This window comes from Aspergillus chevalieri, chromosome 4 (genome assembly GCF_016861735.1).
Source record: "Aspergillus chevalieri M1 DNA, chromosome 4, nearly complete sequence".
Classification (NCBI taxonomy): Eukaryota; Fungi; Ascomycota; class Eurotiomycetes; order Eurotiales; family Aspergillaceae; genus Aspergillus; species Aspergillus chevalieri.
The window spans coordinates 2,225,673-2,238,473 of NC_057365.1; the positions used below are offsets into that span (position 1 = coordinate 2,225,673).

The 12,801-nt window shown below is 47.8% G+C and overlaps 6 protein-coding genes across 6 annotated transcripts; 2 read left to right on the forward strand and 4 right to left on the reverse strand.

Annotated features, from left to right (window-relative positions):
- Positions 1-366: 366 nt before the first annotated feature.
- ACHE_40804A (putative secondary metabolism biosynthetic enzyme) lies at positions 367-1,040 on the reverse strand (the record flags this gene model as incomplete). The annotated part of the gene is made up of 2 exons (XM_043279044.1): positions 367-700; positions 757-1,040. The coding sequence occupies 2 exons, from the start codon at positions 1,038-1,040 to the stop codon at positions 367-369; spliced, it is 618 nt and encodes a 205-aa protein (XP_043136762.1).
- Positions 1,041-4,685: 3,645 nt separating this feature from the next.
- On the reverse strand, positions 4,686-5,810 carry ACHE_40805A (isocitrate/isopropylmalate dehydrogenase family protein; the record flags this gene model as incomplete). Its single annotated transcript, XM_043279045.1, has 2 exons — positions 4,686-5,547; positions 5,599-5,810. 2 exons carry the CDS (start codon positions 5,808-5,810, stop codon positions 4,686-4,688), a joined length of 1,074 nt encoding a protein of 357 aa, XP_043136763.1.
- Positions 5,811-6,073: 263 nt separating this feature from the next.
- On the reverse strand, positions 6,074-7,636 carry ACHE_40806A (phenylalanine--tRNA ligase; the record flags this gene model as incomplete). The annotated part of the gene is made up of 1 exon (XM_043279046.1): positions 6,074-7,636. One exon carries the CDS (start codon positions 7,634-7,636, stop codon positions 6,074-6,076), a length of 1,563 nt encoding a protein of 520 aa, XP_043136764.1.
- A 671-nt stretch (positions 7,637-8,307) lies between these two features.
- DIC1_1 (mitochondrial dicarboxylate transporter) lies at positions 8,308-8,519 on the forward strand (the record flags this gene model as incomplete). Its single annotated transcript, XM_043279047.1, has 2 exons — positions 8,308-8,440; positions 8,500-8,519. The coding sequence occupies 2 exons, from the start codon at positions 8,308-8,310 to the stop codon at positions 8,517-8,519; spliced, it is 153 nt and encodes a 50-aa protein (XP_043136765.1).
- Positions 8,520-8,529: 10 nt separating this feature from the next.
- DIC1_2 (putative mitochondrial dicarboxylate carrier) lies at positions 8,530-9,444 on the forward strand (the record flags this gene model as incomplete). Its single annotated transcript, XM_043279048.1, has 2 exons — positions 8,530-8,691; positions 8,743-9,444. 2 exons carry the CDS (start codon positions 8,530-8,532, stop codon positions 9,442-9,444), a joined length of 864 nt encoding a protein of 287 aa, XP_043136766.1.
- A 2,450-nt stretch (positions 9,445-11,894) lies between these two features.
- Positions 11,895-12,564, reverse strand: COX12 (cytochrome c oxidase subunit VIb; the record flags this gene model as incomplete). Its single annotated transcript, XM_043279049.1, has 5 exons — positions 11,895-11,929; positions 11,982-12,045; positions 12,108-12,189; positions 12,242-12,272; positions 12,498-12,564. 5 exons carry the CDS (start codon positions 12,562-12,564, stop codon positions 11,895-11,897), a joined length of 279 nt encoding a protein of 92 aa, XP_043136767.1.
- Between the last annotated feature and the right edge of the window lie 237 nt (positions 12,565-12,801).

A 12,801-nucleotide genomic window follows, 5' to 3' on the forward strand; every position in this document is an offset into this window, starting at 1 on the left:
TAAGGGATGACACAACAGAGTCCCAGCACATGGGCTCAGTCAGCGCGCCCAGAACTGCTTCACGTAGTAGAGCTTTGAAACTGTACGAGTCGAGGACGTTACCAGAGGCAATCGATACAACTTTCGTGCGTTGCTTGTAGCCTTGCAGAGATTGATCATGAAACTCCCCTACCACATCTCTTAGGTCCGAGGATTGAAATAGGTGAGGTGCATGGTATGGAAGCTCGATTGGCAGGAACGAATGCCTCCATCCAGCAGATGATAGAAATGGACCCAAAATCCTTGGAGGTCCACTGATTGTCACGCTGGAGTGACTCACAGAGCTGATGTACAGTTGTGAGACAGTGGAAAGTGACTGCTATCTCATTAGCTTTGTGCACAGGTCAATATGAGAGGAAGATTGCTTGCCTTGTCGGCATTATATGCTGTAATCTTGTCGGCCGCCTCAGTGACCTCGACGTCAACGAGAGCTGACCATGACTTGGGCTGGCCAGGAACAGAAGCCTCGATGTCGTATCGCACGATGAGAGAGTGAAGCCCTAGTTTCAAAGAGACAAGAACGGCTTCAACAGCTGCCGGAAGAAGTTCTGACAAAGTCTGAGAGGTGCTAATCGCGGCTGCGGGGAAAGACCCCGTGCAGGCACCGACAAGGTACGTGCTGGCGGCAACTGGATATGGTCGAGTGGTCTGCACAAGGTGTCTATAATCAAGCGTTAAAGAATATAGAAGCTAAGAGGGCTGCAATCGGTGGCGTACCTGATGAACTGGCCAATTTCTGTGGCACAGAGAAGGGCAAACTTTAGCGCCGGGACAGAATATACTTTTTCATGCTGGGCAAAGAGGTCGAGCAACGTGGTGAAAAGAGGAAACCAGGCCTGCTGGTGGGCTGGGAGGCTGGAAACGTAACGTCTTAATTGAAAACCGACTCGATCAAAGAAGTCGGACAACAATACGTCGTCCTTGACATGCAGTAGCCGGTGCAGCGTGGGCTCGAAAGCTACGGTTTGATCACCAAAGATGAAAACTTCTGAAGATGCCATTGTCCAAATCAAAGCTTTTCTGTTGTGTAGCTTGGATTTTCTCTTTCCTCTATTCTTCCACCTTCCTTTTATATTCGATTATACCCTGTATTTACTTCTTTCTACATACTACCAAATACAGAATACGAACTGAAGCTCAATGTGACTACGAATCAGCCTTCCTGGGATCGGAAGGTCACACAATGCGCTGACGTATTCTGGCATTGGCATTATTTCAAACCCTTGCCTTTTTACCAACCTTCCAAGATAGGGCGTGGGGGGACTGCATTTGATCGAAATCGGCTGAAAACAAGGCTGGACGGACTTTACATCGGTCGATCTGTCTAACTCATAGGACGTCAGAGATAAGATCACAATGCAGTGAGATCTGAGGTGAGACTATGCTCAAAGAAAACTGTATGAAATATGTAGATCATTTATGCATCATACTCGGTTATAGCGGGGCATTGATATATTTGATTGGAAACGGCTGCATATACTTGCAGATATCTGCACATGGCTGAGGTAGGTATACCGAGTATTGGCGAGGCTGGGAGTAGAAATCCTAAAAGCATTCCTACATCTGGTGAATTGGGTTCGACAGAGTTCGATCTAAGAAATTAACAGAACTCGAAGATAAACACATCGAATCATTTCCCTGAATGAAGAGTGGCATGAGCCGAAATACTCTGGCACACATCTCCCTATCCCCTTCTTCCGCTCACTCCGTTTCGTGTTTCGCATTGTGAATAAAAGGGAACACCGACGTGCATTTCTATCATTCTACTGGGATTAAGAGACAAAACCATCCTTGACAGGTCACCGAGAATACGAGGATTGCGTCAGCAGATAGAGTATTAGATCACCAATCCTAGCACTTTCCTGCTGCTGTTTGCCCCAGTAGTTTCTTTTGATGATGAGAATTAACTTTATAGGTTAATCTTCCACTGCCGTAGGAGGGATGGAGCCTGTCTTGTTGAGGCTCAAGATGTTCTAGCCCTGAATCCGACTTGTGCTTGCCATCACCGCGGCCTGGCGAGCTCATAAGCATAAGAAATCAAATATGGTCATCGATTCAGCGTCGAGCTTGGCTACATTACCGTATTCCTATGAGTTTTTTATTCCCCGGCCATACTGAGAGCGCAGTATCAACCTCTCACATTAGCTGATACAGGCTCGTAAACAAGCGCAAATAGCCCTCCCAAGAATTCTTTAGCCAATAGCTCCGTCTAATGGCACAATTCTTTTGATAATATGAGCTATTCAATATATTTTCTGATGCTGAGGTCGTATATGAAATAATACGTACACCAGTCTCTCGCCTTGTACCATTATAGAACATTGCTATGTTTTTCCTTGTCACGAACCTTCAAATACAGCTGACAGTAGAATTTCTGTGCACTGTTAACGAAGTGGAAGGAAAATGGTGACTGCAGCATGTTGTTTCCAGAGCAGGTGTGCATAAAGATCTTTTCATCTGTTATCTCCTCTCGCTGTTCTTTACATTCAGATTTATACATTTTGTAAGATCCTCATTGTGCGAGCTTTCAATTGCTTGCTGCTAGCATTCGCCATCTCTGTACTGATAACAGACAAGATGCTAGCAAGACGATTCATGAAGACGTAGGTTCCCATATCATGAGAGTACATAATGAGGAAGGCCCTTAGGTTGAACCATTGAATACTCCAGACACCGTAATTTTTGATGATTTTTAAATTGAAATATGGAACACCATTTCCCAAACCCATGGCACTGGGTTATACTGCTAATGAAAATGAATTTCAACCCGATGCTGAAATTATACCGGCTGCGCCTGGGTTTGAATGATCAGCCATTCTGGGTAGATAGTCTGACATTTAGAAAGCCGTCAAAAGCGACGGACAGCTTTTCAGGTGGCATCCGAACGTAGCATATAGCAAGACGCATAGAAACCTATAATATGCAATAATACTGCATGTGATATCCGAGACAGAAAGGCAAGTTTCCTTCCATCTTTATAGCTACTAAAAACTCGGTTAAGCGTTATGAATACGCTGGATCCGGATTGAGAGACATTGATACAAATGCAGAGGTGAAGTTAGGGGGGGCATTTCAGTCATGATAGCTTATTGATATAAGAACGGCTCCAGATAAGTCATTTCCACTCAATATCAAAAGAACCCATTTCTATCACCATACTGTTATTTGGTAGATAGTGGGATAGCTGGTGATTAACCCTAGCTATTTTACTGTAAATTAGCCTGCTCCGGAACAGTCGAAAGCAACTTCTCCCCAAGCATCACCCTCCTCGCATTCTCCAGGCCCGATATTCCATTTTCGCCAACATCTCGACCGTATGAGTCCCGAGATGCGGCACCAGCAAAGCACGCTCATTTTTTACCAGTTTCTCGTTAACCACCGGCTCATTCTCATACACATCCAGTCCCACAGATGCTATCCTTCCTAAGTCCAATACATCCGCCATTGCAGCTTCATCAATGATAGCCCCACGAGCTGTGTTTACAACTACGACACCTTCCTTCATCTGGGCGATTTCTTTCGTTCCAATGAGGCCTTTGGTGTTGGCAGTAAGTAGAATGTTAATGCTGACTCTATCACTTTTGGAAAGCAACTTCTCAAAAGAAACATACTCTGCGCCAGCAGCTTGCTCAGGTGAGAGTGAACTGCAATTATGATACCGCGTCTGGATCCCAAATGACTCAACACGCTTTTTGATCTCACGCCCAATCCGACTTATTCCAAGTATACCCATCTTCCCCTGCGGATTATGCCCGAAGTCAAGGCCCTTCTTGAAATTTTCAGCACACAAGGACTTAAAAGATGAATTCAATTGGTGCAGTGCACCCAGCATCAACCAGATGGTCAAGTTTGCGTTGCTTCTGTGATGGGCTCTGGAGCGTACGTCGCTGCGATTCCATGCTTTGTGCATGCATCGACATCGATTTTGTTATAGCCCGCGCCGTTGTGACAGTGTTTGCAGGTTTGGAGGTGGTGGTGTATTAGGTCTACATCGAATCTACCGGCTAATTGTTTCGCTTTAGACTTGGCTTGAGAATTTACGTTTCGGTATAGAAGAAAGCTTACAGCACCACTAGCCGATGTCATGTATATGACTGATATGTCTTTGTACTTTCCTTGCAGGTCTGAGAAGAACTCGTCTCTGCTTTTGCTGGTGACGAGTTCCGTTCGGGCTATCTTTTGCAGCTGTTGATTGAAGGATACTGCACGTCTGACTGAGTTGAAGAAGAGAATAAATGGTCTGGTTGATTGCATTTGGCGGCGGGAGGTTTTGTTATGGCCGTCTTCAGATGTGCTTCGTTTCTTCTTATAGTTCGTTGCACATACCCCGGAGTATGCGTGCGGCTAAACTTTCAGCCCACGGTTATTGTCGTAGGAGTCAGGGCAGCAGATGATTGATTGTTCTGGCTAACTATTCGCTGTCCGTACATTTCCGATGGCTGTTAGGTATTCCTACAGTTGGACTCCTTCGTTCCACTTTCATCAAATACTCCTTGCTTCCATCCAGAAATGAGTTCAAATTCATGCAAGACACATAAGATTAACGAAATCTAAACTACCTACTCAACATCTCAGAGCCTAAATCGAACATGTATTGACATTTATGTTGGCTACGTAGTCCTACATACGTTCCTGTAGAATGCAATCTAAGCAAGCTCCTCAATCTCAGCACAAAGCGCATCAACAACATCCTGCGTCTTCGCCTTCCCACCAAGATCAGCTGTAAGAACACCCCCCTCACAAACCCTCTCGACACACTTCATAAACTTTCCCGCTGCCTCCCTCTCTCCCAACCAATTCAGCATCTCAGCCGCAGACCAAAACGTCGCCACGGGATTTGCAACACCCTTCCCCGTAATATCAAACGCACTCCCATGTACAGGTTCAAAAATCGACGGATTCTTCCTCGTAGGATCCAAATTCGCCGATGGCGCAACCCCAATCGACCCTGCCAGCGCAGCAGCCAAATCAGACAAAATATCCATATGCAAATTCGTTCCGACGATAGTATCCAACGACTCAGGCTTGTCAACCATCCGAACAGTCATAGCATCAACAAGCATCTTATCCCAGCTCACATCCGGGAAATCCCCCGCGACCTCCGCAGCAACCTTATCCCAAAGCACCATCCCATGTCTCATCGAGTTACTCTTCGTAACAACAGTAAGCCGCTTCTTCGGCCGTGACTGCGCCGTCTCAAACGCAAACCGCATGATCCGCTCGATGCCCACGCGCGTGAAGATCGCGATTTCAGTCGCTGCTTCCCAGGGGTGGTCGATGTGCGAGCGGCCGCCTTGGCCGGAGTACTCACCTTCGGAGTTCTCGCGGACGAGCATCCAGTTGATTTGCTTGGTTGTGTTGAGTTTGCATTTTGTTCCTGGGAAGGTGCGGACAGGGCGGACGTTGGCATAGAGTTGGAGGGGGCTGCGGAGGGCGAGCAACAGGCCCCAGAGGGAGATATGGTCTGGGACGTTGGGGTCGCCCACGGCACCGAAGAGGGCTGCTGAGCTGTGCACTGTCAATGTACATATTGAATGAGTGGATGCTCATGGTACGTACAACTGGCGCAACTCCTCCAGATAGTTGTCGGAGACGTATTTCCCATGTTCCTTGTAGTACTCAGTTCCCCAAGGAAGATAGGTAAATTCGATATCGAATGTCCCAAGAGTGTGAGATAGTTTGGTAACGGCCTGGATTGTGGCGCTGACCACTTCGGGACCGATGCCATCGCCGGGGATCGAGGCGATGCGGTAGGTAGGCTTAGATGCCATGATATCTGTAATGGATGTAGAAAGAAGTTAATTGTTTCTGTTTGTCGTGTAATGTGGTTATTCCAGTCCAGAAATATGGTTTCATATACTTTTTTCTTCGCCCGCTTGAAAGTTCAGCCGATAGTTGAACCGGCGGTCCAGCGCAAATTCAGCTCATCTTAACCCAGGATTTTCATGTCTGTAGCGAAGTCTGGGATGAGTGAAGTCGCAGTCATACATTGTTTTTCACCTAATTACAGATATCATGATATATTTGTACAGAATCACCGCAGTTCAACCCCAAGCTGCTTAACCAGCCTCTCCCGCACTTTCTCATGCAAATCATTAGTTTTTTCATTCGTCAGCGTGCGCTCCAGACTCCGGTAATTGATGCGGTAGCACATGCTCGTTCTGCGCTTCTTAGGGTGCGTAAACTCGTCGATGAGCGTAACGTCTTCGACCAGATCACCGCCAATTTCACGGACGATTTCCATGACATCGTTCTCGTGGAATGGGACGGTGCCACCCGCTGCTGATGCAGTCGATGTGGCAGAGGGAAGCCAGAAGGCAACGTCTTTGTAGCATGCTGGGTGCTTGGAAAAAGGCTCGAAGCGGGTGATTTTGCCTTCTTTGAACTGGGAGAGGAATCGTGGATCGCGGGACCAGAAGAGACGGATGTCAGGAATGTTGAAAAGGAGCATGGCGATACGCTCTAGGCCAAGACCAAACGCCCATCCGACGCGGTTGGGTACGTCTGAGTTGATCAGGAGGTCCTGCTTGATAACTCCGCAACCTAGGATCTCGAGCCAGTCACCCTGCCAGAAGACTTCTAGCTCCCAAGATGGGCTGGTGAATGGGAAATATGCCTCCACCCACCGGACCTTCAACGGCTCCGTCTCAGCGGCACCACCTGCATGGGCAGCTGCTGCCTTGCTGGCCTCGGTGAAGATCTTGATGACCATCTTCTCCAACGACCGTTTGAGATGCGCAGCAATGGCCTCCACCTCCTCTTGAGTGTGGTGTTCCGCTTGGAGGGGATTCCGTTCAGCATGGACAGTGGGGTTGGGGTCCTCGACAACGACATCGTGCGTGGGGATGCGCTTGAGATCCTCCATGATAGCTGCAGCTGTCTCACTTGAACGATTCAACGACTCCTGATCAGGACGTTTCCAAAGCATAGCACCCTCCATCTGGTGGAACACGGGGTAGTGGCTGCGATCAATCGCATCTCTCCGATACACATCCGCAACCACAGTATACCCACGCTCCTCCGGACGAGTGCTCTCATTGCGGTTAATCTGCTGGAAATATGCTTGCTGATGCGCACTGGTATGTGTTCTCAGAAGGGTCGTTTCGTTGATGTAGTAGGTATCGGTGCGGCTGCGGCCGGGATGATCCGAAGGGAAGCCTAGGATATCGAAGTTGTCCTTCGTCGAGACAACCGGGTTCGTTTCGGCATAGTTACCGTAGATAGGATTGGGGAATTGACTCTCAATGAGTTTCCGTGTAATGGCAAGAGGGTGGTTCTCGTCAAGATAAAGTTGGCGGCCAACGTGGGACAGAATCGTTTCTCGCGCGTTCGTCCACTCGTCTGTCTTGTACGACTGTCCTTCGATCGTGAGGGCATCCTTTTGCTGATTCTGCTTTTTTCCGTGGTTCAATCCGGCGATCATGGCGGCGTCTGCATTTTCCTCCGTCCTGCGAGCAACTGTAGAGCTCCAGCCCCTCCGTGGGGTTAGCCAGTTCTCTGGACGATGTACCAACGGCAGTATGCTGTGACGAGGGGCCGCAATGGACCATCTGCCACTGCTAGCACGAAGGGCACGGCCCGTGGCCAACAATCGCATAGCGCAAGTTTTATGCTGTGACAATGATCAATGGGAAGTTCGCTGCCATCGGTTTGACGAGACTGACATATCGGGGAAATACCGGACCGGCAGAACAAGTCGCCGAAGTATGGATTACAGCATTATAAACATAGGGCTCTACAGATCGAGAGAACGTTTTGACTAGGTCTTCAAACACAAAATACGGTCTAGGAATGCGTTATTCTTCTCTCTCCCCGATGAATTGGGCTCCCTGGGCCTATTATCTCATGCCAAGTTGCAACCAGCAGGATTCGGGGTACGCTCGGTGCTGACTCGTTATTCTACCGATGTTCGCTATTCTTCATGCTATGCTCAATACAGGCACCATGTACATTCTCAATTAGTATTTCCAATGGTCGTGCAAGCATAGAAAGACATCTCTATGGCTTCCTATCCCCAAATTGTCTCATCTTGTCTCATAGCCTTGATATGAAAAACGCCGATGACAGCCATACAGCCGTATTACCGAAGTTTACCGCCAGGACCGACAAAACCGAGACTCTGATTGGCTGCCATGTGACCAACGGCCGACATTCGGAGTCCTGATCTAATCCCGAACAGGAATATCAGTGACGATTCTCTCTCTCTCCCTTCCAGTTTTCCTTTCACTCCCAACTGTCAATCTCTGCGGTGCTCTCTTGCTAGACAAGATGGCTACCAGCGCAAAGTCGGAGGTTTCGCAGTCCGTCAGGGCTCCGGCTGCTGGAAAGGTGCATTATCCTTTCTGGTTTGGGGGTTCTGCCTCGTGCTTCGCTGCGGGTGTCACTCACCCGTTAGATCTTGGTACGTCAATTCTTTATATCGAGCTTAGGACAGAACTGTGACTGACTTTGTTATTATAGTGAAGGTATACATTGCCTAAATTCTCCGCGATGTGCCTCCGTTGCTTGCTTTTTGCCGATTTTTTTGTCCGATCGCTAATCGATATCGCAAAGGTGCGCTTGCAAACCCGTGGGCCTGGCGCCCCGACGAGCATGGTGGGCACATTTGCCCATGTCGCCAAGAATGATGGGATTCTGGGGTTATACAGTGGTGTATGTTCAGCCGAGCTGCAGAAGAAACTCGAACTGTCGCTAATTGCGTAGCTATCCGCAGCTGTCCTGCGCCAATTGACCTACTCAACGACCCGATTCGGTATCTACGAAGAACTTAAATCCTACTTCACCTCATCCGGACAACCCCCTGGCACCCTCACACTAGTCGGAATGGCCTGTACCTCGGGCTTCCTGGGCGGAATCGCAGGAAACCCCGCCGACGTCCTCAACGTGCGGATGCAGTCCGACGCCGCACTACCACCCGCCCAGCGCCGTAATTACAAGCACGCCCTGCACGGACTCGTGCAGATGACTCGTGAAGAGGGACCCGCGAGTTTGTTCCGCGGTGTCTGGCCAAACTCCACCCGTGCTGTGCTCATGACGGCCTCACAGCTGGCTTCTTATGATACCTTCAAAGGTCTGTGCATTGGCAAGTTGGGCATGTCGGACAACCTGTTGACGCATTTCACGGCGTCATTTTTGGCTGGTTTTGTGGCTACGACCGTTTGCAGTCCTGTTGATGTGATCAAGACCAGGGTTATGAGCGCGTCGCCGACTGAGAGCGCTGGGCATTCGATTCTGGGTCTGCTGCGGGATATTACCCGTAAAGAAGGCCTGGGTTGGTCTTTCCGGGGATGGGTTCCCAGTTTTATTCGCCTGGGACCGCATACTATTGCGACATTTTTGTTCTTGGAAGAGCACAAGAAGATTTATCGCAAGTTAAAGGGTGTTCCGGAGGCTCAGCATGCATAGATTTGTTTTTTTTTTTGCCCGCGAGGGAACGACCAGTACAAAAGTTTCTGTCTTTCTTTTTTTTTTTTTTTGGGTTGTACATATTTTGATCTATTTGCATTTGGTTTTTGCGATTCTCTTGTCTTGTCTTCTTTTGTTGATTTCTTTTATTCTCTTGGTGTCGCTGAGGAGGACATACCCATCACTGCGATTATCGAATTTGGGATCTAGTGTTATATATACAGGTGGGATTGGATAGACAGAATGATAGACTACATGTCAATTGTTGTGTTAATAACAAGTGTAGCTTAATATTAGGCGACATTCTCCAGAAGTAGACTTTTGAAATATTCGCCTGGATTTGATTAACGTATTCAACGGGCGAGCGGCGAATACGGCCGAAGTGCGAATTTTCCCCGCAACCACCAAAATATTCAACACAACCATTTTTAACACATCATTTCTTCTACTTTTTATACACAAAAATGCCTTTATCTAAGGAAGCCCGTATGCAAATGGCTATTACTGCATGGAAAGAGAAAAAAGTTCAATCAAAATTGAAAGCCGCCCAGATATATGGTGTCTCTGAATCCTCCCTCCGCAAGCGGCTTAATGGAATCAAACCACGTACAGAAACACGTGCAAATGGCCATAAATTGACAGAATATGAAGAAGAAGTGCTTGTCAAGAGTCTACTAGATGCAGACAAGCGAGGATTCTCAATTCGGTCAGAATTCCTGCGTGGAATGGCGCAAATTTTACTTCGTGAGCGTACACAAGATCCAACTGCAATTCTTGGAATCAACTGGGCCTATTCCTTTACCAAACGTCGTCCTGAACTACGTACAAGATACAATCGAAGAATCACATACCAGCGGGCAAAACAAGAGGATCCAAAGGTTCTTAAAGAGTGGTTTGAGATTGTACGCAAGGTTATCCAAGAACATGGTATACATGAAGATGATATCTGGAATTTTGACGAAACTGGCTTTGCAATGGGACTCTGCACAACATCCAAGGTTATTACTGCAGCAGAACGCAGTGAGAGACCTCGTACAGTTATCCAGGGAAATCGTGAATGGGTCACAATCATTGAATGTGTGAGCTCTAAGGGCATTCTTATTCCAGCGGCAATTATCTTGAAGGGGAAAGAACACCAGGCTGCTTGGTATGAAGAGGATAATCTTCCCCTGGATTGGAAGCTTACCAACAGTCCAAATGGCTGGACAACTGATGCGATTGGTCTCAAGTGGTTAAAGCAAATTTTTGATCCTTTTTCAAAGCTGCATTCAACTGGCGCGAAGCGGTTGCTTATCCTTGATGGTCATTCAAGTCACCAAACTGCTGAATTTGATGATTTCTGCAAGAACAATTCAATTATCTGTCTTTGTATGCCTCCACATACATCTCATCTTCTTCAGCCCCTGGATGTCGGGGTTTTTGGGCCGCTCAAACGCGCATATGGAAAACTAGTGGAAGGTATGATGGTGGCTGGAAACAACCACATTGACAAGGAAGATTTTCTACATTTATACCCTCCTGCACGCAAAGCAGCATTTACCAAAGGGAATATATGCAGTGGCTTTGCAGGTGCAGGTCTTAAACCATTGAATCAGGGTCGGGTTCTTGAGAAAATCACCTTTCAACTTCGTACACCAACACCACCGCCAAATCTAACTGAAGGCTCAATCTCGTCTGCTTTTCAAACACCTCAAAATCCTCGCCAGTTAGACCATAAGGTTCGCAGCCTACAAAGAAGTCTTCGGAAAAAAAGGACACTTTCTAGCAGCCCAATCTCTCATATTCAACATCTTGAGAAGGCTGCACAGATGGCGATGAATATGAACCTCATTCTACAAGAAGACATCAAGGTTCTACGGGCTGAAAATGAGCGGAAAATGAAGAAGAAGGCAAGGAAACACACTTCTCTAGGGGATGACCTCTTTATCTCTGTACAGGAAGGCCGTGAGCATATTCAGCAGCTTGATACTATTCAGCAGCTTGATGCACAGCTTAATGAGCAACTTAATGATGCTACACCTCGCCAGCGAGCTCCACCACGCTGTAGTGGTTGTGGGATTATTGGGCACACTATAAGGAGATGTCCTAGTAAATAGACATGTATTTAACTAGGAGATAGTCTCATTCAGTCAGATTGAATGGTGTTGGTGGTTGAAAAGCTTCGAAAAGTAATGGTTGCGGGGAAAATTCGCACTTCGGCCGTATTCGCCGCTCGCCCGTTGAATACGTTACCGCTATATCTGCAAGCGGCCTAGCATACAATTCGCAAGTGCCAATGACATACGCTTACAGCTCAATTACATCGCAGACCAATGAAGAGAAATGAACTCTGTGAGCCTATATACACAGTCCGTTTGGTTTTAGGAGCTCCACAGAAACTGAATTCATGCCCGCTTGATTCAAGTAGAATACATGTTGACATTCTTGACGGTCATACAAAACGAAATGGTTTACCGGTCCAAGCGAACGGGGAAGTTACCACCCTCTGTAGCATTATTAGCATAGCTTCGCCCCAAATGCGATTCATAAAAACATACCGCGTTGGCCGTCCCATCGGTCAGTCCAGGCCTTGGGGCAGAGAGCGCGGTAGGCGTGGTAGAACTAGAATCGTTAGACCATTGGCCTTTGGAAGTCAATTCTGGAAGGTTAGGATAGATAGATACCTGGGTGCAGGGACGGAATTCCTCGCCCTTAGCCTCGACACACTTGTAGTAGTCGACGTAGTTCTGCCAGCAGTGCTTGGTCCTGCGCGCGTCAGTACCAAATCCCGTTGCAAGAATTCCACAAGGACACGTACTGGTTCTGCTGAGGGAAACGAGCGTCGTAACCTATAACCGGAACCGCGTTGTCAGTTTTCCACCATGCCACCCATTTATCACCCTTCGCGATAACCGGCAAAAAGCTCAACAGCCGACGCGGGGCACTTTAGATCGACGGGAAACCTAGCACAAACATACCAGCTATAAACAGATTAGCAATTGAGTCTGTTAAACAGCCATTGGCCCATGACATGATGGTAGGCGGAGTAATTTTCCAGCGGGATCAAAGCTCACCTGTCACGAACTTGAAGGGCTTGGTGACTTGAGGCTCATCGGGATCGGCTTCCGGAATAGCACCCATTTTGACGAACGAGTTCTTAAGGAACTAAAGAAATCGGTTTAGTTGTGGTGACGGAGAGTCGGGAGTGGGAGAAAGAGAGAAAGAGGGAGAGAGCCTCCGTTGATGAAACCAGCCGGGAATGGCCGCGGGCGGTCTAGCGAGCCACTCATGCAACGAGATTTCCTAACCACCCGAACACCTTCGTTTATCCCGTTACCAAAACTACTGCAGTCCTCCCACTTCTTCTGAGATTCTTTC